Consider the following 15,057-nt stretch of genomic DNA (forward strand, 5'->3'; position numbering starts at 1 on the left):
TTGAGCAAGAGCATGCAGCATAGAAAGATGATTTTCACAGCCTCAGTGGGGAGGATATGACATCACAGCGCTGCTAATAGCTGGTTTGGGAAATGCAGGATGTAAATAGACGTTTCCAACAAGAACCCTGTAATCTTCTGTTATCAGAGTAATAAGCAGGCAGTGCGGTGTGAAGTGGCAGGAGCAGATGCAGCCTGGCTCTCCATAGCTCATAGATGGGGCTCTAATCACGTTAAGCACATGTCCTACATGCCAGAAACATCCCAGTTCCAGGTATTTGGTTCACACTGATCCAGAGGAATCCATCATCTCCCCTTAGCTTTCAGTTTGGATTCTGTGTACAGACTATACTTCACTTTTTGCAGTACATCTGTGATAGGAAGCATTTGCTCCTGGGCAGGTAGCTCAACGATAAAGCAAGCTCAGGAAATGGAACCCATCCCAAGTTTAACATTATATTCTGACTGCATTACAATGTGTGTGCATAAAATACCATCAAGTTGCACTGACTTATGGTGATTCAACATCTCAAGGCAAGTGATTAAGTAGAGGTGGCTTGCTATTGCCTTCCTCTGCAGAGTCTTCCTTGGTGGTCTCCCTTCCAAATTTCAACCCTGTTTAGCTTCTGAGATCTGAAAAGATTGGGTTACAATATACTTGATTATTCCTCACATTACAATATATTTGATTCAATCCTCAGCCCAGAACTTTGATCTTCTATGAATGGAAGGCTGATAAAACACAGCAACCAGATGTCAAGCTGTGCTATGAATTCTGGATGGGGTGGGGTGGGGACCCTGCTTCTGCAATCGATTGAGAAGGTGGCCAATCTCTCCTGTACAAACTCTTACTCCAATAGAATGATGAATGTGTTACTGTGACTGGCCCCAGATCGCTTATGACTGTGAAGAAGCAGAAAAGCTCCATTAGAACTCTCCTAGAGTTCAGAACGCCAATGTCAGAAGAGCAAATGCCATTTCTTGGAAGAGATGCCCCTGTACCTCCTTGGTGTAGCAAGACAATCGTCTTGCTTTGCTGTACAGAGGTGCAAAAACCATGTTCTATCACTAACAACCATCAAAGAGGGCAACCAGGTGAGAATCCACCTGGTTGTGAAGAGGTGCTAATTAAATATGCTTACAAATGAGGGACTCATTTGGAAGTGAAATGATTTAATTTAAGCCCCAGTGATGAATTCATGTGCACCTGTCTCACCCTGAATGGTGAGCAAGTGAGGAAATAAGGCAGAGAAGGAGGGGTGCCCGGAGTGCAGCTGAGATCTATTATGGACAGTTGTTCTGATGGGGTACTTCAACTAAAGGCTCTGCCAGCCCTCTTCCCCCTGTCCAGTGAGGTAAAACCTGACCACAGTATGCATCACCTCCACACGCTGTCCCTGAACCAGAATCTCATAGTATATCAAATGTAAGTCAGTAGTAAGCATGTGTTTATGTATGAGAGGGGAGGAAATATGCCTGTGTGTTAGCCTTAATTCTTGGCTCCTGTGCTTTGAACAGTAACATGACCAACAGACCAACAACTGGCATGCAGGTCCAGTGATTTTGCAGTTTTGCTTTCTACTATACTCTCCCCAAAACTAAACCGGCAATGCTCTCAACACAGTACAGGTGTTTTTTTTGAGGCAGGCTGGAAGGAGGGAAAACTTACTAACCACATGGATCAGCACAGGAATTTGTAAGCAGTGGTGTGTCACAAGCACCACAGGCGTATCATACTCAGGCCAGTGTTTCTGTATCATCAGACCCCTGATCAGTCAAAGTCAGTATTGTCTATTCCGGCTGGCAGCAGCATTCCAGGATCCCAAGCAAGGTCTTTCATGCAGCCTACTATCTGATGCATTTAGCTGGAGACGCAGATGCTTTACCATAGTCATTGCTCCAACTCAGTTATTAATGATGACAAACCACACCACCCATGACAGCATATCAACTGACCAGTGTCAAGGTGCAACTTCTTAATTGGGGAGAAAACTGGCTCCTGGATCAGTTACTATTATGAAGTCCATTTAACTGTTGCCCCTGAGGACAAAACTCCCAGCATTTGGGGAACCAAAGGGACCTGCCATGAGCCTTCAAGGAGCTACAAATGCAGCAGTAGCAGCACTCTTGCCTAATGAACACTTCTATGCAGGGCTACTTCCTCATGGGCCTGTTTTTTCAGGAGATCTTGTTGGGTAGGAGGGAAGCCCAGGGAGTAGCCAGTTCAAAGTCTGTCCTTCTGTGGTCAAGGGAGAGTTGATCCTGGGACAGGAAGATAATCTTAGCCCTTTGTTTGCACAGCAGGCGTTAGTTTTCAGGTCTTCCTGTTCTCCCTCTTATGATTAGACTGTTTCAAGATCCACATTTGGAGGAATCCTGTTAGATCTATGCAACCAGGAACCCAAATACTAATCAGTTTGCATCTATGATATAATGCAGATGGAAGTACTCGAAAGCAGAACTATTAGGAAAGTCATGCCAGTTTATTTTGTACACGTGTCTAATTATGAATATGGCTTGGAGTCCACACTCTTCTCTTTGATATATCCTGTGGACAGCAGTTTTACGAAACACAGTTTACTCAACCCTCTTCACATGCTATCCTCCAGTAAGTTCCTCTGCTTCCTCCTGGCTTCCCAAGCACTTATAATCTTGTATTGTGTATAATGCTGGTATCACCTCTCCTGAATCAAGGGAGATAAAGTGCAGCAAGGAGAGGTCAGGGGCAAAGTCAGATAACAATTCAAGCAAGACTAATAATGCACGCAAGGGTTTTGTCCTCAATTTATCCTCTTCCTCTCCTCATACGAGAGTGTTTCATTTATGTGTAAAGCCCTTTATAGCTGAGGTGGGCCCTGAAGGGCTAGATGCAAGCACAGAAAAACGTTTGTCCTGTTACTCTGACTCTGATAGACGTAAGGGAACTTTTTTCCAACGTAGCAATTTTTCAGATTCACCATCTGCCTAGTGAATGGTTCAACATGGAGAGAAGAAGACTGGCAGAAAGAGCCACGGCAATCCTTAGACTCTCAATATCACTACTCTGCCCTCCATCAGAGTATAAACAGCACTCCAATGGCTAATGCATGTTACGCTTTCTCACACAGATATTAATAACTATCAGAAAAGGGTGTAAAACGTAATGTGAGAATGGTTATGTAAATATTTGTATTGATCCCAATGCACATCTTGGGTGGTCGCTGTATATACTGGCTATCCAGAAGTGCACACTGGCAGCAGAACAAGTACTCAAATGGCTATTCTCAGCGTTCATTTTACTATCTTTGCATCGCATTAGAATTACTACCATTACTGCAAATGGTAATCATGAATACATTCAAACTTCTCGACCTTTTGGCGAAGATCAAGTGTAATACATTCAAACTGGTGGCAGTGAAAGAACTGGGAGGAACAGGGAAAGCAATGTGGATTGCAGGTCAGGTTTCAGAAGAAGAAGAAGAGTTTTGATTTATATCCCCCCTTTCTCTCCTGCAGGAGATTCAAAGGGGCTTACAATCTCCTTGCCCTTCCCCCCTCACAACAAACACCCTGTGAGGTAGGTGGGGCTGAGAGAGCTCCGAAAAACTGTGACTAGCTCAAGGTCACCCAGCTGGCGTGTGTGGGAGTGTACAGGCTAATCTGAATTCCCCAGATAAACCTCCACAGCTCAGGCGGCAGAGCTGGGAATCAAACCCGGTTCCTCCAGATCAGAGTGCACCTGCTCTTAACCTCCTACGCCACTGGCTGTTGTGGATTTTCCAGGCTGTGTAGATGTGGTCAGGTTGTTTTTGCTCCTGATATTTTGCCAGGAACCTGTGCTGAGGCTAAATAGCAATAAAATTACAAAAGTCAATGTACATATGTACACTGACTTTTGTAATGTAATAGATATTTAGCCTCAACTTTTGTAGTTTAATAGATATGTAGCTTTTGTTATAAATTCCTATATACATGTATATACTGTGTTGCCTTTTTTTGGTTTTCATCTAACATTTTGCCTGCAACTATGGCTGGCATATTCAGAGGCATGTCATGGTGAGATGTGGCGTACCTCTGAAGCTGCCAGCCATAGGGCAAAACTACCAGCCCACGGTCACCCAGCCTGGAAAAACCACAACAGCTGGTTGAGTCCAGCCAGGAAAGCCTTCAATGACACACAGGTCAGGATTAAATTGTCCTTGCAGGTACAGGAGTGGGAAAACTGCTTGGTGCTTGGTATTCATGGATGGAAGCAGAGCAGGAATTCTTTCTTTAGTGCACAAGGTTGTGCTGAGGAGTTGCTGGAGAAAGTACAGTCTGCAGAATAAGGATCCTAAAGAACAGTTTAAGTTGGTTCACCTCATACTCCTGTGAGAACTTCAGCCCATCATTCGCCTTCAGCCGGTCGATGTTGTCAGCGAGGTCTGTCACTGGAATGGGAGGATGGTCACGCATACCTGCCAGACCAAATAGATGGAAGGGGGAGGTGGAAGGGAAAAATTACTGCTCAGTTAAAGGATAAGTTATTCTTCCACATATGCACGGTGACTCAGATGACAACGCGTAATGCTGGTGAGATGGATGGAGTGTGAGTGAGTGAGACCACAAGAAATACAGTGCTCATGTGATGGCACAAGAGAAACCTGCATGCTCAGACAGGAGAGTGGCCAGCCAAGTGGCCTCCATATCTAGACTGGAGGCTTAGGAAGATGCTCCTGCACAGACTGAGACTGGGAGAGGTTAGCAGAGGCCCAGCAGCACAGCACAAAGGTCCTGCAGGAAAAGGTGCTCTTCAGAGGGTGTGCACTACAGTGCAGGTATACGAATCCTGAACAGATGCTTCCTTTATTCACTTGGGACCATAACCTTGATTGACTTTTTTCACACTTCCTGGGCCCGAGGCTGCAGACACATCTTGAACTAAACACAGTTTCACTGTAGAAGAACCAATAATTCTCATCTCATAATAGTTGGGGAGTTAAAAATGTTGGTTTCCCTCCTAAAAAATGTTTTATCTAGTGATAGAGGGTCTAGGTAGTAAGATTTTTGAGATATCAACATACTGTGCACAGAGTTCATGATCACACAAGGCAGTCTCATCCAAGAATATCAACAAGTTGGTAAGGTGACTTCCCTCTAAATTTCTCTAGGATGCTCAAGGCAAGCAACATAAACTGAAACAGGCAATAGATCTGTTTCATAGGTGCTATAGCTAATGTACAGTCTACAAGCCTGAAGGGCATAATGAATTCCCAGCTTTCTCCTTTACTCATCCAGAACCAAAAGAGCAGAAAACTAAAGCAACATCTGCAGGGGACACACCTCATTTGCAACTTATTAAATGGGAGTGAGTAAGCTGAGAAACTACAATGCATGTCAAGGCACTCCAAAAAGGTAGTAAATAAATGAAACAGGTGCACAGCGGCAAACAAGCACAACCAGAGGACGAACAACTTCTAGCTTTTTGGGCCAGGGTGGATGGGGGAAGAGGAGAGAGCACTTCTGATTCTTTTGTGGGGAATGATGTTGCCTCCACATGGTTTTGCTGTGCCAGAACTGGTATCCCTAAAATTAAAGCTGTCCTCAACATCTGTCAAGTGAAGAGTTTCAGCAGATTAAATAAATATTTGCTGGTTGCATTGTAGTGAAAACTGTGAAGACTCAACCTTGTCTCCCACTTGCAGACTGGAGCATCTTGTGTTAAGCCCACCCAAAACTGACCACATGGGGACAGCCTAGTCCACTCACATGTGCCATCATTACGACTAAGTTGAGTGAAATTGATCTTCATGACACTGAACAAAAAATTGAAAAGATGAGAAAGGAGGGGGGAAAGAGTGAGAAGAAGAAAAGGAGGAGAAGAGACAACTAACTTGAGATATTCGGGCAACTGGGGCCACTGGCACCTGTAAGAACAGAAATCCCATTAGCAGTTGCTGAGGGCAGAGTCAAGTGAGAGATGGAAGATGCTTAGAGGGAAGAACAGAAGCAGCACCCTGCATCTTTGTAAACCCTGACTTAGGGGAAGGAACGATAACGTGCACACTGGTATACTATGCAGTATGGTGGGTAATAACCAGGGGGTCATTTCAAAGAAACTTTTAAAACCACGAAGAGGATAATAGAATATTTAGATTTGAGTCCAGTAGCGCCTTAGAGAATTTCATGGTATAAGCTTTCGAGAGTCAAAGCTCTCTCTGTTGGAAAGTGGTTAGCTTTTCCCTCCAATGGGCATGAACAGGCACACAGTTTTATCTGTTGTCCTGCAACACAATACCTATTATTTGTAGCAGTTTTTCCTGTGTCAAGATCTGGCTCCCCTTGCTGCGCCAGCCAGCAGCAAAGCCTCGTAACCAAAGCCTAGTCACAATTCACCCAGTCACTTAGTAGTGACATCGCCTGGCCTGGCCTGCCATGACTCTGCAAAACGGTACATGAGTACAAAGGAGTTGACAATTCATGCAAGAACCTGTGTCTGAAGTAGCAACTATTAGAATGATAAGCTTAATATTTAATAACAGCAGCCTGATTAATTATGTACTGAGCAAGGCCCTTCCTGCCTCTACATTTGCCAGCGGGGATATCAGCTACTAGATTGCTCAGGCTTCGGTTGCTGCTGTCTGGACGACAGAAGGCATCCATCCATCTCCACATGGAGGTGAGGCTCAGTGGAGGCAGCTCGGTATCTTAAGCTACAGCTTTCTTTTGCACACTGACAGCACTCCTAGTAACCAGCTGAAAAGACAAGAGGGTGGTAAAAGCCTCAAGTAGCAGAAGCAATCTACCTGCTTCTGGACACGTCTCAGATTCAGAATACGTCTCATGTAGGGGCCTAGAAACTAATTCCCCTACCTCAAGATGTATTTTTGTCAAGATTCCTTTGTGTACTAGGACTTGCACCCGCATGGGACCTGTGATGTATTTCTCTTCATTAGAGATCTCATGACAATCTCCAGACCTCCCCCCACCTCAAAGTCCATTTACATGAACTTCCCCTTGCAGAGTGGGAAATGCTCCCATCTCACAACTCAATAAGCCATGCCTACATAGACATATTCACTGACCTATTTACAGGGTAACAGTGGGGGGGAAAAGCCAAGCCCTTAGTAGAAAGAAGTGAAATAAATAGCTACAGACTGTTCCTACTAAGGTGTACATAGACATGCTTCTTTCAAAGTCTACTGCAAGTAGGACAAACAGTCCAGAAGGAAAGAAGCACAGGTCACATCTGAAAACCATGCCTACCTAAAGGCAGTTTTGGAAGGTAGGGCAGCCATTGCTTTTGAATTAACAAGAAAGAATGCAGCACTCCCAAAGCTGGTCTACCAACTGACAATGTAATCCCAATCTTGTTTGAAATGAGGATGCTACGGCACTTCCAGAGAGCAGCCAATACATGAAACATTCCCTATTAAAGAGACACTGTTCTGCTGACACTGTAACTATAATGAGTCATAAAACCTGCACTGCAAGAGCTAAGTCACACTGAGCAACAAACTAGCCGGCTGGGAAAGCATCTACCAAAACCGCTGTTCAACAGTGGGATCCATTCACATGTAGGTGTTGCTGGCTAATTTTGTTGATTTAGTTGATATAAAGAGAAGACCTTGGGTCAAAACTAGACGTCAGTTTATTAGAGACAGTTCCTCATCTGCCCCTCTTTTATGTGACACATATGGTGTCACAAGCCACAGGCCCTGCATCCCCATTCTGTTTGTGGCTATCATCAACTGTACTGAAAGGCAGTATACTGAGCCACTGGCTATAAAGTCTGACTTGGTGGAGTGCACACATTCCGAGAGAGAAGGTGGAGCATGAATTTCCTAGTCCTGTGTGTCTGTCAGCAAGAAAGCCACTGAGCTCAACAGGGGTGGGAGACAGAACCATTATATCCTACCTGGTGTTTGGTAATTTAGCCGTCTCATTTCAACAGGGTCAGATGAATGGGCCAGCAAGGAGTCCTTCAGGCCGATGGAATGTTCATCCTTAGCAGAAGGAGAATTGGCCCTTTTCCTTAAGGAAAAGAAAGCACAGTTTACAAGATAAATCTAGGCCCAAATGGCAGAACCTCAACAACTAAGTACACCAAGAAGAATGGAGAACTCACGACCCCCACCCAGCCGCCACCCTCATTTTTCTGTACATTTTTCTGTACAAGAAATAATACCTAATATATTTAGATTTTGCCAAGTATTTAAAATTATTTAGAATGTGAAAAGTTGTAATATAATAGGGTAAGGGCTCTTCAGGGTGAGTTTTATTAGTCCATTAATACTTGTCTTGAATGACTGAAGGCCCCCCAGGCGTGAGTTAATGGAACAATAAAATACACTGTTGTCTCTTCATGCTATATTTATGCCTTCAGCTCTTCCACCCCAGGCTCTTATCCTGGTAAATTTCACTAGCTAAGCAGCGATGAACCTGTCCTATAATTAAATCGGAGACCTTTACAGGAAATTTTGGGGTGGCAAGAAGAGTTATCAGTGATGCTTACTGGCTAGCAGGAATCTAAATATCTCCACATGGTGGTGCTGGTTAGTGCTCATCACATTGCTGAGCTGCAAACAAGCATGGGTGGGGGTGTTTTTGATTGCTGATGAAATTACAGTGCTTCGGCATGATACCAAGGGGGCCCTGTTCTGCAGGCAATTCAGCAGGGGTGGGTGTGTTTAGATCTCTTGTAGCACTGAAGACATACTGGCAGTCCTTGTCAAAAAACTAAAACCCTTTTCCGAACCAGTGCTTTTATGTTTTGCATGTACTTTAACTCTGCTTTTTAACTCTGTTTTTACTTGTCTTAATGATGTGCATTTGGGAGGGGGGGTTGATTTTATGGGTAGAAAGGCAGGACACAAATTCTATGCATAAAATAGAGCAGAAATGATTAGTAACTTGGAGGCATTGTTGATAGCACCCTCAAAACATAACAATGTGCCAGACAAAATATAAAAATGTGCCAGGAGGAACTACCAAAAAGCTGCAAGGCCCAGGAAACTAACAGCAATCTGACAGCAACTAACAGTATTCTAGACAGATGTCATGTAGACAGTAAGACTTTAGTGCCTAAGTGTAAGGACAAGGCCTGCTCAATACATTAGTTCATTTCTATGTGCACATGTATATGAAATATTATATAACCAGTTTGCCAAGCTTATAAAATACAAATCCTACATAAGGTTGAAGTCATTCAACAAGCAAGGATACAAGCAAGCAGAACAGGAGAAAAAGAAGCTAAAGCTTCTGTTTCGCCAGTTACCTCCTGCTAGAAATCCTTGGCACTCTGGGAAGTTACATCATTTTTCAGATTTATCAACAATCTGTTTGACACCAAAGCAAGCAACCAGTGAAATTTACAGAACACCCGGTGAAGGGGCTATACTGAAAAACTAGTTGCTCAGAGCATGGCCAAACTGAAACAGCTTAGGAAGCATGTTGATTTAAAAAAGGGTTTGAATCAGTTTATGCCAATGTCACCATGGAGGCCAGTCTAAAATAAACACCCCCAATTGCTCCAGGTCTTAATGAACCCAAAAAGACTAGAATTCAAAGAAATCTGGCCATATTGTGAAGTTTTATACATAAATCTACCTGCTGAGACTAGACAGAGACAACATAATGGCTAGGCGAGCATGACCAAACCCAGGAACAGATTGGTCCAGAAAACAAGTCAAGGTTACTGTTCCCAACATGACCAAACAGTGAATTTGGAAGAGGCAAAATAAAGAGAGAAAGAGGATTTCTACCTTTCTTGTTTGCTAGATCCAGGGACATCAGTAACAGAAGAAAAGAGAAGATCAGTATTACACAAAAGTATTTAATTGTGCATGCAAAGCCCAAAGTCTCCTTCCCTCCCAGTGCTATGTGTATTAGCCCGAAAAAATAATGGCAGCTAGCAAGAGCAGAGTTGGAATAGAGTTAGCACACTCTGTAACCTAATGAGCAGCTCCTGCTTGTCCAAACACTACTGGTAGGTTACACTAGACATCTACAACTCAGAACATGTTTCAAACGATGTATGGCCATGTTGGGCCCAAATCTCAGGAGCAAAGGAACCTAATCACATGGAAAGCCCATTCATAGAGCTAACAAGTCTGGCCTCTTAGGATAACCACCAGACTGGGATCTTGTTGTTTGGAATAAACTGAGGATGGGAGGCATGTGTCACTGTAAAGTGCTGTCAAGTCTTAGCCAGATTGTGGCAACCCAGTAGGGTTTTCAAGGCAAGAGACTAAAAGAGGTAGTTTGCCATTGCCTTCCTGCACTTAGTTACCATGGCATTCCTTGGTAGTCTCCTATCCAAGCACTAGCCAGGACTGATTCTGTTTAGTTTCTGAGATATTGTGAAATCAGACTAGGCCGGGTCACCCAAGTTAGGGCAGACAGGCATAGCCAGATCAAAACTTCTGACATAATCCAAGCCATAAGAACAGATACAACTGTACTAGTACTGTCAACCAGCCCATCTAGATGCACCATGACAAACAGCTGTGCTTCATGGTGCTGACATTAGCTCCAGCTCTTTCCCAGGGCACACTGACCCAGTACAAAAGGGAATTCAGAGCCTAGTGAGGATTATCTTATACCCCCACCCAGCTCTACCTGAAGATGCTTTCCCCTTTCTGAAAACTACTTTTGCACTTTAAGGAGAAAACAGCAGAATGCATGGGTTTGTGTCCTCAAGAAGACTGTACCTTATCTAGTGAAGGATGCTCCCAGGTCAGACACGAGGAGCATACTCACTGTTACGGGAGGCCATGTCCTTGAGCCTGATACATAGCTATACCATGGCCTACACTGCATGTTCTTGGGCTGTCACTCACCTTTTGAAGAGCAGAATAGCAATGACAATGATGATGATTAAGATAACTGCCAGGACAGGTCCCATCACCCACAGCATCTCTGGCTCATCCTGATGTTTTGCCGATGCCGACACCTCCATCACAATCTCATCTGAAAATGGACTGGCTGCATACTTCTTCTACAGAGCAGAAAAGAAGAGAGCTCATGTCTTTTACCACCAGTGATCATCTGCTAGATTCTTTGTATCAGCACCTCCCCCACCCCCCCAACTGCCCAACTGCCCATCAGCCCACAGCTGCTTGTCTGTAGTTTGTAAGAAGGAAATAACAGATGCAACAGAAAACAACTGCCTCCCCTTGGTAGTGCAACAGTGGACCATAAAGACCAGGAAGTGGCCTCTTCCTGAGTGCCAAAAGGGTATGGTCTAGCTGAGCACAAGCTGCCAGTTTTAGAGGCCTGAAGAGCCAAATTACAGACTTTGGAGTTGCAACCAACTGAGCGTCAAGGCTGGCGAGGGGTTTATAATACCTATTGTACTGATATAAACACATTGCCCCAGGGGGTATGTTAAGGAACACAAGCTGGGCAAAATATTGCACATTGAATGGCAGACCAACTCAGAGTTACCCCTGGGGTGACTTGACTGAGTCCTGAAAAAAAGGGCTTTAACATGGAGCCCCTCACATTCATATCATTTCAAACCAAGGACTGGCAACTGGAAGAGAAGGAACAGGTGAATCTGGCCTCTTGTAGGCAAAAGTAGCTGGCTTAGTCTCCAGGTAACCTATGTCAAAGGAGAACTATTTCTGCTATTCCTCTTTTCATCTGTGTCTTGCAGGTTGAAGGGGGGAAATGAGGCAGGAAGCATGTTCCTGACACTTGCGGAGGGCCACCTGTTACGTGGCCCAAGATAGCAACATACTGTGACATCACGTTTAGCCATTGCAGATGCTCCTCCTGCTGATCTAAAGTCTACCAGTTTGGAGGCTGAGATTTTAACAGTGTTTTTAGGCATTTTTGCAGGATTGTGCTGAGACCTGAGCAAGGCTGGTAACACTAGGCAATTTCAGAGGGCACTGATTCACAGTTGCCTCAAGTGATAAATACGTATCGGTCTATTGTTGGCACCCTTGACCCTGCACAAAGTATTTTCAGGGCTTTAATCTGAAGCCAAAATAATTAAGGGCTTGGACCTCATTTTCTACACTACTGGGTAATGCAACTCATTCAAACAGATTCAGGGTTGGGGGGAGGACTTTCCAGCATGGCTCATTTCATCAAAACAGTATCCTGGAGACATATCTATTGCCCCTGCCTGGGAGGAGGGGGGTGTTCAATGCAATGGGACTTTAGCTCCTTCCTCAGTCAGGCACATCATAAATGTAGCAAAGAGGGAAAGTCTAGCTTAAAAAGTTGAGCTCCAAGCTGATGTTCACAGCCTGGAGAAAGAAGGAACCCAGAAGTGAGGACAACAAGGATTATATAAACAGCAGTTATCAGTCCACCAAAAACTCAAACCACTTAATTTGCTCTGCTAGACATAGCCATAGCCATGGTATTCCTGTATCCACTCACTGTCTTGCATATGCAATACCCGACCTTATGGCATAAGGGCAGCCTCCCATGCTGGCTGATCTGAGGCCTCCTGCCCCTGGCTGCACATCTGCCACACAAGTGCTTCGACTGGATGAGTAATGAAGCATTTGACCAGCTCTAATGAGCCATTACAAGTAAATGAAGCTGAAAGTGAGAGCCACAGGACAGGACAGAGTGGAAGGGCCAAAGTATCTTCATTATGGCTGGACATTACTTACACATTTGTAATAGCTGTGTCACCCTCCCTTTCTGCTCATTTGTACAGACTTGCAACAGTGGCCAAACTAAAATGTTAGGGAGGTCAGAGGGCCAAAGAGAGAGTCTTTTTTCTCCCTCTGCCTTGCCAGATGCCTGTATGTCTACAGAGCCATGCAAAGGAAGCAAAGGAAGAAAAAAGGTTGAAAAACAAAGGGAAGGAAGGAAAAGTCTCCTGGTTCTGGTAAAAACTGCACTTGGTTGGCTTGGCTTTGCAAATCAGATCTCCACAGCCGTACAGTATGGATGCCATCTCTGAGATTCTCTTGCAGAGAACAGATAATTTTCTCTCCTTTGATGGTCCTTACAGTGTCACCATCCTCCAGTGAAGCTAGCACGAAACAGCGGTAGCTCAGGTCTTCTGATAGTGGCCTATTGTAGAAGCCTTTATAGATCTTCTCATCCCCCAAGACAAAATTTTCAGGCAGAAAATCCATTTGGGCAGCAATGTAGGGCTTGAGTCGTTCTGCCTGCCGACGCCGGCGCTTGTCTGGGACTCCTTCACTTAGGGCCTCAAGTAGCTGGAGTAACAGAAAGCAAGTATTAAAAGGAGCTTTGGCACAAACCAGGGAGGCCAGATGACAGTTTGTTCCTATGAGTTAACACTGTATTCAGGTGAAAAAGCTCAGGAAGATCTAGATCTCATGAACACCACAAGACACTCTTCAGCACTACACAACTTCAAATTGCCTCTTATGTCAGCCTCAAAAAATGGTGCCTCAAGACATTTTTTTCCACAAACATGTTTTACATATTATTTTCCAACCATGGAAGGGCATGTTTATTGTTGGACAGAAGGGATATTTCTACTAATTTTGCTACCCATTGAAGATCTACACTGTGCCTTCCTTGCTCTTCTCCTAACTCCCAGAAACAAAATTTCAGGAACTGGGTGGGCAGGGGAGGCAGGATAGTTCTGCTTCACAGATTCTACAGATTCTATGCAGACCTCATAGGATAAAAGCCATTATAAGTAATGTCTTTAGCCCTCAGCATTGCCACAGAAATGTTAAATGTTCATTGGTTCTTGGAGAATGAATCAGGGACAGCCATGTAGCTCTCTAAGTCTGCTTTTAAGAACACAACTGAAGTCCTGGTCAGGCAATGCATGCATGTACCTTGGGATACCCAGAAGCAAATAATGTTGCAGCAAGCTCTGATCCACCCTTGCAGGCTGTACCAATTCAAGGAACAGCTTGAAACTGGGCACTCTCAGGAACCTTCCCCTGAACCCCCCCCCCCCCATTATTCTGCAGCAAAACTTTGTGTAAATCACACAGGGTGATAAAGAGATTTCAGGGGACATTCAGAGAAAAAATGCCAAATTTCATGGGCCCTTTTCACACTGGCGAAAAATGTAAAGTAGATGTGGATTAATGTTATGTGGAGCAGCAACTGAAGTTTTTTGATGTAGGTTTTTTCTTCCACACCTCACCTACATTCCATGGAAGGTATCCGGTCCTGCATGAGATTCAAGAAAGCAGACATTTCCACACTACCGAAAAGTGCTGTTGCCCTCGATTGCCATGCAGGGGCGGGTACTTTCGAACGCATTGCCGCGTGACGTGGCAATGAGAAGATGACACTCCTGTCTTTCTATTGGCTACCGTTATCTCGTGCTGTCTCGCGGGGGTATAACGAGATCTCAGAAACATTCCTTTCAATTGCCTATCGTGCGCTTGTGCTCCGCATTCCCACACATTAAGCCTTGACTTTTTTTTAAAAAAAGGACATTTTTCAGCAGATCTGTTGGCAACCCAAAAGCATGTACAGAGTTCTTTTTCATTTACAATGGAGTGGCTCTCCACAACTGAGCACAAGACATCCTTGGTTGGAATGTGTCTTTTGAAAAAGCAACAAGGACCTGGCTATTTTTTTTTTTGGATTAAATTCTGTCTGCTCCAAAACTAATGAAAATAACAGAATACAGAGTTGCACAACAGACTACAGAGCTGGTGCCTGCACTTTAAAAACAAACTGTAGTATTCTCACTTCACTGGGGTTATTAACTATCTGGGTGATTCTGATCTACTCTCCCTTCTATTCCAGCCCCCAGCTTGTCATGCCTGGATCCTCCTCCTCCCCCACCCCTCTAGATGAGCATCTCCAAAGTACAGGCTGGAGGGTGGCCCCATCCTTTCCAATGGGAGCTAAGGAGATGGGGCTACCCTTTTGAGGGTACATAACTTTGGCCTTCCTGAACCAAACTGCACCAAACTTGGGGGGTAGCATCAGGACAGTCTCCTGATGATACGCTGAAATTCTGGTGTTGATATGTCTAAAAACGCATCCCCTGCTGGCACCAATGACCTGGTGCAAAAAAATGGGTCATGGTGGGGTGGCTGCCCGTGGGGGGGGGGGCACCAACTCAGGTTTTACCCAGGGCTCCAGTTTGCCTCATTGCACCCCTGGATAGCCCCCACCCCTC

The 15,057-nt window shown here is 44.6% G+C and overlaps 1 protein-coding gene across 21 annotated transcripts in view; it reads right to left on the reverse strand.

Annotated features, from left to right (window-relative positions):
* The window catches only part of PTPRF (protein tyrosine phosphatase receptor type F), a 623,992-nt gene that overhangs the window by 26,470 nt on the left and 582,465 nt on the right, over nt 1–15,057 (reverse strand). For 9 of the 21 annotated variants that reach the window (XM_048497079.1, XM_048497095.1, XM_048497093.1 and 6 more), the window contains 6 exons: nt 12,938–13,150; nt 10,799–10,956; nt 9,722–9,733; nt 7,876–7,991; nt 5,852–5,884; nt 4,338–4,435 (listed from right to left, as the gene is read on the reverse strand). In XM_048497079.1, coding sequence (XP_048353036.1) covers nt 4,338–4,435; nt 5,852–5,884; nt 7,876–7,991; nt 9,722–9,733; nt 10,799–10,956; nt 12,938–13,150 — 630 coding nt within the window. The remainder of the gene's footprint in view (nt 1–4,337; nt 4,436–5,851; nt 5,885–7,875; nt 7,992–9,721; nt 9,734–10,798; nt 10,957–12,937; nt 13,151–15,057) is intronic. The other 12 variants (XM_048497099.1, XM_048497100.1, XM_048497094.1 and 9 more) reach the window with 3 other exon arrangements.

This window comes from Sphaerodactylus townsendi, linkage group LG05 (genome assembly GCF_021028975.2).
Source record: "Sphaerodactylus townsendi isolate TG3544 linkage group LG05, MPM_Stown_v2.3, whole genome shotgun sequence".
In the NCBI taxonomy this organism is placed as follows: domain Eukaryota; kingdom Metazoa; phylum Chordata; class Lepidosauria; order Squamata; family Sphaerodactylidae; genus Sphaerodactylus; species Sphaerodactylus townsendi.